Source organism: Pleurodeles waltl, chromosome 10 (genome assembly GCF_031143425.1).
Source record: "Pleurodeles waltl isolate 20211129_DDA chromosome 10, aPleWal1.hap1.20221129, whole genome shotgun sequence".
NCBI lineage: Eukaryota > Metazoa > Chordata > Amphibia > Caudata > Salamandridae > Pleurodeles > Pleurodeles waltl.
This window is the reverse complement of record NC_090449.1, coordinates 599,558,470-599,572,277: the sequence shown is the minus strand read 5'-3', so window position 1 is coordinate 599,572,277 and position 13,808 is coordinate 599,558,470. Positions and strand designations below refer to the sequence as shown.

General features: G+C 43.3%; 1 protein-coding gene across 2 annotated transcripts in view; it reads left to right on the top strand.

Annotated features, from left to right (window-relative positions):
- The window catches only part of PLCD1 (phospholipase C delta 1), a 325,967-nt gene that overhangs the window by 297,179 nt on the left and 14,980 nt on the right, over positions 1-13,808 (top strand). For both annotated transcript variants that reach the window (XM_069211057.1, XM_069211056.1), the window contains exon 13: positions 2,069-2,201. In XM_069211057.1, the coding sequence (XP_069067158.1) occupies positions 2,069-2,201 (133 nt within the window). The remainder of the gene's footprint in view (positions 1-2,068; positions 2,202-13,808) is intronic.

Sequence of the window (13,808 nt, the reverse complement as noted above, 5' to 3'; positions counted from 1 at the left end):
GGAATAAGAACATCTTTATCACCAAGTTTATTATGGAATTTATAAAGCACAACATCAAATACAAAAACATTAAAATCTTAAAAAATAAAAATAATTACATTCACAGTTGTATAAAGTGCAAAGATAACAATAAAGTAAGAGCTTATCATGCTAACAATGTCAGTCATATCATGTATTAAACAAAAATGCATTATGTAATGGGTAATTGAATCATTAAATTATATGAAGCTTCTAGTAAGAAAAGGAGAATACTAAAAATGCAATGAGCCTATGTAATTCTTCTTCTGTATTTAGAGTGGAAAACATTTCACCATGCATTTGCTAGATTGTTCAATCTAATTATCCAAGCAGATATCGGACAAAGTAAAAACCAATGTAGGGGATACATATAATTTCGCTATTCATAGGGTGACCATGGAGCCACATGTTCCCATGTTCATGAACGCTGAGATAATCAATTTCATCCATGACTTGAGACAGAGGGCAGAGCAACAAAAAATGAAAATCTTTTTCCTGTAACTTTACAGAAAGACCAAACATTTGATGGCTGCTAGACCATTTTGCAGAAAATCTTGCAAAAGGTAGAAAACCTAATCTGAATTTCGAAAATACTTTTTTTCGAATAAGTCTCAAACTGGGAAACATGTTCATGTACTGAAAAGTGGTATGTAGAACAGCCATGAGTATTTACCATCAGTCTGCTTTTATCACTGAGACCGAAAACATATTTTGGGGGATCTGTCCACAGTAGCTGTTTTGAGACTAGGGGCATGGCATTGGTTTAAAAGCCTTCTTTCTCAAAGGATGAACGCACATTCAAGAGCTGACACATATTTTGTACTTTCCTAAAGGTTAAAATCTCAGATAGCGCTTCCATTAATGCTGCAAAGCACCATTTGACCAAAATCTGCACTACTATGAAAGGAGTCTCAGTTCTGCTAAGTGTTTTGTGTATCTAATCATCATATCAATGGATAAAGGCACTGATGGGGTACTACTTGGTAGTAGCAAGAGATTAAAAAAATATATTATCTAGTACCTCCAGTTTTCCCACATTTGCTAAGGCCCATAATTGAGAACTGTATCAGGCAATTTCTACACTTGGGCTTTATAAACTTCCATCAGAAGCGTATTGGCATTTGAGCCCTGTCTTTTCGCATAGCCCTGAGTTGACTTTGCTTTGTACCTAAGAGAAATAGCACTCTTTAGAAGTTTGTTGGACCAGCTGTTATTTGCTGCAAATCATATGCCCAAATAAGCAGATTAATGTACCTGTTCAAAAGTAACACCATCGAAAACAAAGTTGCTTGAAACAATTAGGACAATTAAAAATAATAAATTTAGTTTTTCACTGCAATAATTTTAAGTCCCAAAAATATATTCAAGAAATTTCAGAGACTAATTGCTTTTTAAAAATTAGCAAAGTATCATCAGCAAATACTGAAGTACAGACTTTTTCTCCAGCCAAAACTATGACATCATGGGAACGCTGCAAAAGCTGGTCAATAACGTCATTTATAAGGCAGGCCACCTTGTTGAGTACCAGCAAGCATCCTTAGCGAACTCTCCTATTGACCGAAATAGCAGAAATGGTTTCACCATCTGGGACCATATCTTATTTTAGCATAATTTAGCTAAATAAGCAGGTCCAAGGGTTTATTAGAGTACCCATAAAGTATCACAAAGAACTTAACATAACATGGTACGGGGAACTGTGTCAAATGCCAATTTTAAATCAACAAAATCCATTTACAATGTATGTTACCTAACAACACTTTGCAAAAGAGTAGTAGAAACCAGAAGGCTTGACCAATTGTATTCATATCTTTCATAAAGCCCACTCAGAAACATAAACATACTTGTTTAGCATCACCCCACTCTTTTAGTGTGGCCAGCACCATTTTTGGAAATATTTTCATGAGTTTACTAACTTCACGGTGGTTTGTTAAGAAACTAAATATTGTTTACACTTTTTTGTCTCAGAAAATCAGATTCCTTAATTCACGTTGCAGAAACAAATTCATCCTTTGAAAAATCTCTGCTCTCATACTGTTCTGTTTGTCTGCAGATAATTAGTGCCCAGCAGTTGCCTAAGGAGAACAAAAGCAAAAATTGTATTGTTGATCCGTTCGTCACCGTGGAACTATATGGTGTTGCACGCGACTGTGAGAGAAAGCAAACCACAGTTATTGAAAACAACGGTAGGAGAATCTTCTTGCCTCCAGTTATATTTCGTTGATATGGTCACTATATTGTTCAACAATGCTTGTCCATAGATATATATATATGTTATATGGCATGTGTAGCTGCCGATACACATACTTTGCATAAGTCTGCCATCTAGTGTTGGGCTCGGAGTGTTACAAGTTGTTTTGCTTCAAAGAAGGTTTTTGAGTCACAAGATCGAGTGACGACTCCTCGGTGATAGTGTGCATGGACATCAAATCCTTTGTTAGATTGTTTTCTTTCCGCTGTTGGGTTCGGACGTGTTTCCTCTCGCTCTGGTATATCTCAGTTCAGTACTATCTGAACTTCTCTCTTCTTTTTATAAATGTCAGTATAGTTCTCAATCACGTTTTCTCAATTTATATTCGATCCGATTGTAATCGGCGGGGATCGATGAAATGTCTTTTTTCGGGCGACCTCGCCCTTCTTGGGCCTACTTCGATGGGTGGTTGCCAAACAATGTCAGGCTGATGGAATGGACTCCGTTTTGCTTTTGCCCTCGGTGTCATGCCAAGTTTCCATACACCGATCAGCACTCAGTCTTTCTCCGGATCACAGAGAAGAAATCTGTGAAGCTTGTTGATCCTTTCGTTCGAAGAAGACTCTTAAGGATCGAAGAGCACATTGGTTGGAGATGGCGTCCAAGTGATTGGAACAAATGGCCAACATCTTCTGTGAAGAACGTGCACAAGAAGAAATGGCTCATCAAACAACAGTGTCCATCGCAGACGCCAATTCGGACCGAGAATCCAATGGCGACAGCCTATCCATCCCAGTGGCGCAGTACGTGAGTACATGAGCCCCTTCCCATCCACAAAAAAACAACCAAAAAGACTTCAGCACCAGTCGTGGGCCCCCCACTGCTTGCCAGCTATAATTGGACCCGAAAAATACAATCATATGACCAACCTTAGGGTTCGGCACCGAAACACAAGACCAAAGTGCATTTGGCGCTGACCAAACAGCTTGCCATACCTGTTTCGGGATCAAGCCGAAAATCCGAGACTTCCACCTCGGAGCTGAAAAAGGTAACAACGCTTTTAGAGCTGACATTTTTGGCCCAACTCAAACATGCTGTTTCCAAACTTTCGGAGTTGAAACCTGTAGGTGGAAAATATGCTCCAGTTGCTGAGGAGTCTTCTGAAATATGGCCCATTTTGGAAGTAATGGACGCAAACCTGCGAAAAATGCATATCCATAAGGACACAGGAAGAATCTTAGCTTCTCCTCTTCTAACAATTAAGAGAACATTGACTTTCCAAGAGACTGTAGAGACTAGGCCTCCACCTGCAAAAATATTTAAACAAAAGGAGAAACCAAAGGCACCACAACAGCCTTCACCACCACATTCTCCTTCACTCCCTGCTTCTCCACCACCAGGTACTCCATCACCTTCACCTACACAATTTTTGCCACAATCCCCTATCTCAACACATGGGGATGATTTATATGATACTCAATGGGATATAGATCCATGGGACTTATATGATTCAAATCCCATCCCTTCTAATGAGCCTGATTTATACCCCACAAGACCATTTCCTCCTGAAGATACCACTGCTTACAATCAGGTTATAGCCAGGGCAGCTGCGTATCACAAGGTACAATTTACATACAGATCCCACTGAGGATGATTTCTTATTTGATACACTAACATCTACTCATAAGGAGTATCAGTGTCTTCCTATGCTCCCAGGCGTGCTTAAACATGCAGATGTCATTTTCAAGGAACTGGTAAAATCTATAATTATTACACCAAGGGTGGATAAAAAATATAAACCTGCACCCTCTGATCTGGTTTTTATTAGAGCTCAACTCCCACCTGGCTCTATAGTCGTCAGAGCAGCAAGGAAAAGAGCAAATAGCCAGTCTACAGGGGATGCTCCTCCTCCAGACAAGGAAAGTCGTAAATTTGATGCAGCTGGAAAAAGAGTAGAAACTCAAGCTGCTAACCATAGGAAGATTACAAACTCTCAAGCACTGTTGGCAAGATATGATAGAGCTCATTGGGACGAAATGGAAGATTTGTTACAGTACCTTCCACCAGAACACCAGAAAAGGGCACAACAGAAAGTAACAGAGGGGCAGGCCATTTCCAATAATCAAATTAGATCTGCAATAGATGCAGCAGATACAGCAGCAAGGGGCATCAACACCAGTGTCATTGTTGGAAGGCACGCATGGTTAAGGACTTCAGGCTTTAAACCAGAAATACAACAGGCAGTGTTGAATATTCCCTTTGATAAGCAACACTTATTTGGGCCAGAAGTTGATACCACCATAGAAAAGCTGAAAAAAGATGGTACTATCAGACCAATCTTAGATCTCAGACCCCTCAATCAGTACATTCTGTCAGAACACTTTCACATGGTCACTCTACAGGACATCATTCTCATGCTACAGAAACAAAATTGCATGACAGCATTAGATCTAAAAGATGCTTATTTCCATATTCCCATACATCCAGCACTTCGCAAATTTTCAAGATTTGTTATAGCAGGAAAGCACTACCAGTTCAAAGTACTACCCTTTGGAGTAACAACAGCACCAAGGGTATTCACGAAATGCCTAGAAGTGGTTGCAACATTCCTCAGAAGACAACAAATACATGTCTTTCCATATCTGGACGACAGGCTCATAAAAGACAGTACAATTCAAACCTGTCAACAGCACACACAGTATGCAGTGGACACCCTACACAACCTAGGATTCGCAATCAATTATCAAAAATCTCACCTGCAGCCAGCACAAATACAACCAAATCTGGGAGCAATTCTGAACACTCAATCACCATTAGCATACCCAAACCCAGTAAGAATTCAAACTTTTCACAATCTCATATCTCAACTGCAATACAACCACACTTACAAAATGAAGTTAATCATGAAACTATTAGGAATGATGGCATCATGCATAGCAATAGTACCCAATGCACACCTAAACATGAAAGCGCTACAGCAGTGTCTCTCGCAACAATGGTCTCAGGCACAGGGTCACATTCAGGATCTAGTGTTGTTGGAACGCCAGACTTACCACTCTCTGCAGTGGTGGAATCACACCAACTTATTAAAAGAGCGGCCATTTCAGGACCCTGTGCCACAGACCATAATCAAAGCCGATGCCTCAATGATAGGTTGGGGAGCCCATCTCAACAACCTCACCATGCAAGGGGAATGGAACTCAATTCAACAAACTTATCACATAAACCATTTGGAATTACTGGCAGTGTTCCTAGTACTCAAAGCTTTTCAAACACAGATCACACACAAGGCAGTGTTAATAAGGACAGAAAACATCACCACAATGTATTATCTGCAAAAACAAAGGGGACACACTCATCTCAATTGTCCCTTTTAGCACAGACAATTTGGAAATGGGCAATTCACAATCACATTCAACTACTAGCAGAGTATATCCCAGGGATACACATACAAATAGCAGACATCTTAAGCAGTACGCAGCAACAAATACACAAATGGGAGATTCACCCACAAGTGATTCAACAATACTTCCCAATGTGGGGCACCCCAGACATAGACCTCTTCGCTACAAGCGAAAACGCAAAATGCCCAAACTTTGCATCAGGTACCCATACCCTCAATCCAAGGGTAATGCTCTATGGATCAATTGGTCAGGGATATTTGCTTACGCTTTTTTGCCTCTCCCTCTAATCCCATTTCTAGTCAACAAAATCCGTCACACCTCCTTCACTATGATACTCATAGCTCCCACGTGGGCATGTCAACACCGGTACACAACACTGTTGGATCTGTCTGTAGTACCACATCACAAGCTTTCAAACAGACCAGACCTATTGACTCGGAATAAAGGTCAAATCAGGCATCCCAATCCCGGTATGCTCAACTTGGTGATTTGGCTCCTGAGGTCACAGAATGTAGCTATTTACAGCTTTCATCTGAATGTATGGATATTCTAAAAGAAGCACACAAACCTACAACTAGACATCATTATGCAGCTAAATGGAAACATTTTGTATATTACTGTCAATCCAAAAACATTAACCCACTTAAAGCATCAGTACAAGATATTGTCTGTTATTTGCTTCATTTACAAAAAGCAAATCTTGCATATTCATCTATTAAAATCCATTTAACAGCAATAGCTGCTTACCTCCAAAACAGACAGCATACTTCTCTGTTTAGGATTCCTGTTAGAAAAGCTTTTATGGAAGGCCTTAAAAGAATTATTCGACCAAGAGCTCCACCAGCTCCTTCCTGGGATCTTAACATCATGCTCACAAAACATATTGGTCCACCATTTGAACCCATGCATTCTTGCACTCTCCAGTTTTTGTCATGGAAGGTTGCTTTCTTAGTAGCAATTTCTTCCTAAAGATGAGTTAGTGAAATTCAAGCATTCACTTTAGAAGAACCTTCCTTTCAAATTCACAGAAATAAAATAGTCCTTTGGAGAAACCCAAAATTCCTACCTAAAGTAGTTTTACCATTTCATATCCATTAGTCAATAGAATTGCCAGTCTTCTTTCCACAGCCAGATTCAGTTGCTGAAAGAGCTCTTCATACCCTTGATGTTAAAAGGGCTCTCATGTATTATACAGATAAAACAAAAGATTTCAGAAAATCTAAACAACTCTGTGTGGCTTTTCAACAACCTCATAAGGGTAATCATATTTCAAAACAAGGATTAGCCAGATGGATAGTAAAGTGTATTCAAACTTGCTGTCTTAAGGTTAAAAGACCGTTATTATTAACTCCTAAAGAGCATTCTACTAGAAATAAAGGAGCTTCAATGGCATTCTTAGGAAATATACCAATGGCAGATATATGTAAAACAGCCACATGGTCCACACCACACACATTTACTAAACACTACTGTGTGGATGTCTTATCTCGCCAACAAGCAAATGTTAAACAAGCAGTGCTTAAAACACTATGTTCGATGGCATCTGTCGCTGTAGATACGCATGTTTTGCAATAGCTCGCCATCTGGTGTTGGGCCGGAGTGTTACAAGTTGTTTTTCTTCAAAGAAGTCTTTCGAGTCACGGGACCGAGTGACTCCTCCTTTTGTCTCCATTGCGCATGGGCGTCGACTCCATCTTCGATTGTTTTTTTTCCGCCATCGGGTTCGGACGTGTTCTTGTCGCTCCGAGTTTCGGAACGGAAAAATAGCTAAATTTCGGAAGATTTTCGTCGGTATTGTTGCGTTCGGGATCGGCGTAGTTAGATTCAACACTGCGTCGAAGGATCGAAGAGCTCCGTTGCCCTTCGGGTAGTTTTTTCGATCCCCCGTCGGGGCCTGGTCGGCCCGACCACGTGCTGAAGAACGCCGATGGAACGGATCCCGTTCCGTTTCTGCCCCAAATGCCACAGTAAATACCCCTACACAGACCAACACTTGGTCTGCAACCTGTGCCTGTCACCTGAGCACAGTGAAGACACCTGCGAGGCCTGTCGTGCGTTCCGGTCCCGAAAAACACTCCGAGACCGTCGAGCCAGAAGACTTCAGATGGCGTCCGCGCCGACAGCCCACCGAGAGTTCGAGGAACAAGAAGAGGAAGGTACCTTCTCGATCCAAGACTCGGACTCCGAAGGATTCGACGATACACAAACCGTGAGTAAGACGTCGAAAACCACTCAGAGGAAGATCTACAAGGCCCAGGGGACGCCACTGCCACCAGGCCATGGCTCGACCCATAAATTCGGTGACCGACCGTCGGCACCGAAAAAGGCCCAAACAGTGCCGAGATCGTCCGACTCCGGTCGAGACACCGGCACGCAGCCCTCTCGGGACCGAGAAAGTGCTGGAGACAAGCATCGACACCGAGATGCCGGTGTAGACACGGCTCGACGCCGAGACAGCGGCCCCGAAGAAAAACGGCGCCGAGAGGTTTCGGCCCCGAAAAGAAAAAAGTCACCTCGGAGCCAAAAAAGGACGCAGACAGGGTTTCGGTACCGAAACAAACTGCAACCGACCCAGCTTCAGGCTCTTATACAGAAGAGCACTCGCTAACCTCCCAAATGCAAAAGCATAGGTTTGAGGAAGAGCTACAATCAACTGATGTGGACCATACGCAAAAGCGTATTTTCATACAGCAGGGGACAGGAAAGATAAGCACCCTTCCCCCTATTAGAAGAAAGAGAAGGTTGGAGTTCCAAACTGAACAGACACCACAACCAAAAGTGGTGAAAAGAGTTACCCCACCACCCTCTCCACCGCCCGTGATTAACGTCTCACCAGCACAAACTCCATCACACTCCCCAGCTCACACCACCATGAGCCAGGGTGACCAAGATCAAGACGCATGGGACCTATACGACGCCCCAGTGTCAGATAACAGTCCGGAGGCATACCCTACGAAGCCATCTCCACCTGAGGACAGCACCACGTATTCCCAAGTGGTGGCTAGAGCAGCACAATTTCATAATGTAAGCCTCCACTCTGAACAGGTCGAGGATGATTTTTTGTTCAATACACTCTCCTCCACCCACAGCTCATACCAAAGCCTGCCTATGCTCCGATGGTATGCTCCGGCACGCAAAAGACATCTTTAAGGAACCGGTCAAAAGTAGGGCAATCACACCAAGGGTGGAAAAGAAGTATAAGGCGCCTCCTACAGACCCGGCTTTCATCAATACACAGCTGCCACCAGACTCTGTCGTTGTAGATGCAGCTAGGAAAAGGGCGAACTCCCACACATCTGGAGATGCACCACCCCCAGATAAAGAAAGCCGCAAGTTCGATGCAGCTGGTAAGAGAGTCGCAGCACAAGCTGCAAACCAGTGGCGCATCGCGAACTCCCAGGCACTTCTTGCGCGCTACGACAGAGCCCATTGGGATGAGATGCAACATCTCATTGAACATCTGCCCAAGGACCTACAAAATAGGGCAAAACAAGTGGTGGAGGAGGGACAGACCATTTCCAACAACCAGATCCGCTCCTCCATGGACGCTGCAGATACAGCTGCACGGACAATTAATACATCTGTAACTATTAGAAGGCATGCATGGCTCAGAACATCTGGATTTAAGCCAGAGATTCAGCAAGCAGTTCTCAATATGCCTTTTAACGAAAGAGAACTATTCGGTCCAGAAGTGGACACAGCCATTGAGAAACTTAAAAAAGACACGGACACTGCCAAAGCCATGGGCGCACTCTACTCCCCGCAGAGCAGAGGAAATTACAGCACATTTCGTAAAAAACCCTTTAGAGGGGGGTTTCGGGGTCAAAGCACACAAGCCAGCACCTCACAGGCAACACCGTCCAGTTACCAGGGACAGTATAGAGGAGGTTTTCGGGGACAATATAGAGGAGGGCAATTCCCTAGAAATAGAGGAAGATTTCAAAGCCCCAAAACCCCTACTACTAAACAGTGACTCACATGTCACTCACCCCCTCCACACAACACCAGTGGGGGGAAGAATAAGTCACTACTACAAAGCATGGGAGGAAATCACTACAGACAATTGGGTTCTAGCAATTATCCAACATGGCTATTGCATAGAATTTCTACAATTCCCTCCAAACATACCACCAAAGGCACAGAATTTGACAAAACATCATTCCAATCTCCTGGAGATAGAAGTGCAGGCACTATTGCAAAAGAATGCAATCGAACTAGTGCCAAACACACAAATAAACACAGGAGTTTACTCACTGTACTTTCTGATACCAAAGAAAGACAAAACGCTGAGACCAATCCTAGACCTCAGAGTAGTGAACACTTTCATCAAATCAGACCACTTTCACATGGTCACACTACAGGAAGTATTACCATTGCTAAAACTGCACGACTACATGGCAACTTTAGACCTCAAGGATGCTTATTTCCATATACCAATACACCCATCGCACAGGAAATACCTAAGGTTTGTATTCAAAGGAATACATTACCAATTCAAGGTACTGCCTTTCGGATTAACAACCGCACCAAGAGTCTTTACCAAATGTCTAGCGGTAGTCGCTGCACACATAAGAAGGCAGCAAATACATGTGTTCCCATATTTGGACGACTGGCTAATCAAGGCCCATTCGTTCATAGAGTGCTCAAATCACACAAATCAGATCATACAAACCCTCTTCAAACTAGGGTTCACCGTCAACTTCACAAAATCCAACATTCTGCCGCGCAAGGTACAACAGTACCTAGGAGCCATAATAGACACATCAAAGGGAGTAGCCACTCCAAGTCCACAAAGAATTCAAAATTTCAACACCATCATACAACGCATGTATCCAACACAAATGATACAAGCAAAGATGGTGTTACAACTCCTAGGCATGATGTCTTCATGCATAGCCATTGTCCCAAACGCAAGACTGCACATGAGGCCCTTACAACAGTGCCTAGCATCACAGTGGTCTCAAGCACAGGGTCACCTTCTAGATCTGGTGTTAATAGACCGCCAAACTTACCTCTCGCTTCTGTGGTGGAACAACATAAATTTAAACAAAGGGCGGCCTTTCCAAGACCCAGTGCCACAATACGTAATAACAACAGATGCTTCCATGACAGGGTGGGGAGCACACCTCAATCAACACAGCATCCAAGGACAATGGGACGTACATCAAACAAAACTGCATATAAATCACCTAGAACTTCTAGCAGTTTTTCAAGCACTAAAAGCTTTCCAACCAATAATAGTTCACAAATACATTCTCGTCAAAACAGACAACATGACAACAATGTATTACCTAAACAAACAAGGGGGGACGCACTCCACGCAGTTAAGCCTGCTAGCACAAAAGATTTGGCGTTGGGCAATTCACAACCAAATTCGCCTATTAGCACAATTTATACCAGGGATCCAAAATCAACTCGCAGACAATCTCTCTCGAGATCACCAACAGGTCCACGAATGGGAAATTCACCCCCAAATTCTGAACACTTATTTCAAACTCTGGGGAACACCTCAGATAGACTTGTTTGCGACAAAGGAGAATGCAAAATGCCAAAACTTCGCATCCAGATACCCACACAAACAGTCCCAAGGCAATGCCCTATGGATGAACTGGTCAGGGATATTTGCTTACGCTTTTCCTCCTCTCCCTCTCCTTCCTTACCTGGTAAACAAACTCAGTCAACACAAACTCAAACTCATATTAATAGCACCAACTTGGGCAAGGCAACCCTGGTACACAACGCTGCTAGACCTATCAGTAGTACCCTGCATCAAATTGCCCAACAGGTCAGATCTGTTGACACAACACAACCAAAAGATCAGACACCCAGATCCAGCATCGCTGAATCTAGCAATCTGGCTCCTGAAATCCTAGAATTTGGGCACTTACAACTTACCCAAGAATGTATGGAAGTCATAAAGCAAGCCAGAAGGCCATCCACCAGGCACTGCTATGCAAGTAAATGGAAGAGGTTTGTCTGCTACTGCCATATTAATCAAATACAACCATTACACACAACTCCAGAACATGTAGTGGGTTACTTGCTTCACTTACAAAAATCTAACCTGGCTTTCTCTTCCATTAAAATACACCTTGCAGCAATATCTGCATACCTGCAGACTACCTATTCAACTTCCCTATATAAGATACCAGTCATTAAAGCATTCATGGAGGGCCTTAGGAGAATTATACCACCAAGAACACCACCTGTTCCTTCATGGAACCTAAATGTTGTCCTAACTAGACTTATGGGTCCACCTTTTGAACCCATGCACTCCTGCGAAATACAGTTCCTAACCTGGAAGGTGGCATTTCTCATCGCCATTACTTCCCTAAGAAGAGTAAGCGAGATTCAGGCGTTTACAATACAAGAACCTTTTATACAACTACACAAGAATAAGGTCGTCCTAAGGACCAATCCTAAATTTTTGCCAAAGGTTATTTCACCGTTCCATCTAAACCAAACAGTGGAACTTCCAGTGTTCTTTCCACAGCCAGATACCGTAGCCGAAAGGGCACTACATACATTAGATGTCAAAAGAGCATTGATGTATTACATTGACAGAACAAAGAACATCAGAAAGACTAAACAACTATTTATTGCATTTCAAAAACCTCATGCAGGAAACCCAATATCAATACAAGGTATAGCCAGATGGATAGTTAAATGCATCCAAATCTGCTACCTTAAAGCTAAACGACAGCTGCCCATTACACCAAGGGCACACTCAACCAGAAAGAAAGGTGCTACCATGGCCTTTCTAGGAAACATCCCAATGCAAGAAATATGTAAGGCAGCCACATGGTCTACGCCTCACACATTCACCAAGCACTACTGTGTAGACGTGTTATCCGCACAACAAGCCACAGTAGGTCAAGCCGTATTAAGAACATTATTTCAAACTACTTCCACTCCTACAGGCTGATCCACCGCTTTTGGGGAGATAACTGCTTACTAGTCTATGCAAAACATGCGTATCTACAGCGACAGATGCCATCGAACTGAAAATGTCACTTACCCAGTGTACATCTGTTCGTGGCATCAGTCGCAGTAGATTCGCATGTGCCCACCCGCCTCCCCGGGAGCCTGTAGCAGTTTGGAAGTTACCTTCAACTATTTGTATATGTATCATCTCAACCTTAAATAGGTACATACTTAGTCACTCCATTGCATGGGCACTATTACTACAATTCAACTCCTACCTCACCCTCTGCGGGGAAAAACAATCGAAGATGGAGTCGACGCCCATGCGCAATGGAGACAAAAGGAGGAGTCACTCGGTCCCGTGACTCGAAAGACTTCTTCGAAGAAAAACAACTTGTAACACTCCGGCCCAACACCAGATGGCGAGCTATTGCAAAACATGCAAATCTACTGCGACTGATGCCACGAACAGATGTACACTGGGTAAGTGACATTTTCATTCTCCTACAGGCTAGCCACCGCTTATTTTGGGAGGGGACTGCTTTACAGACTATGCAGAGCATGTGTATCTGCAACTACACATACCATTGAACAGAAAATGTTACTTACCCAGTAGACATCTGTTCATGGCATGCAGTGCTGCAGATTCACATGCGCCCTCCCTCCTCCCCGGAATATATATGTATGTTCGATGGCATGTGTAGCTGCAGATACACATGCTTTGCACATCCCGCCATCTAGTGTTGGGCTCAGAGTGTTACAAGTTGTTTTTCTTCGAAGAAGTCTTTTCGAGTCACGAGATCGAGGGACTCCTCCCCTTTCGGCTCCATTGCGCATGGGCGTCGACTCCATCTTAGATTGTTTTCTTTCCGCCATCGGGTTCGGACGTGTTCCATTTCGCTCCGCGCTTCGGTTCGGAAAGTTAGTGAAAAACTTGGAAAATTTGACGGTATTGTTTGCGTTCGGTATCGGGTTAGTTACAACAGATCGACACTGAATTTTGAAGAGCTCCGGCGGTCCTTCGGGGTTTTCGATTCCCCGGCGGGGCCTGGTCGGCCCGACCACGTGCGTCTTCAAGGCTAATGGAACGGACCCCATTCCGCTTCTGCCCCGAATGTCACAACAAGTATCCTTATACAGATCAGCATTTGGTCTGTAATTTGTGTTTGTCGCCAGAACACAAAGAAGATACCTGTGAGGCCTGTCGAGCATTTCGCTCCAGAAAAACCTTAAGGGACCGAAGAGCAAGAAGACTACAGATGGCGTCGGTGCCA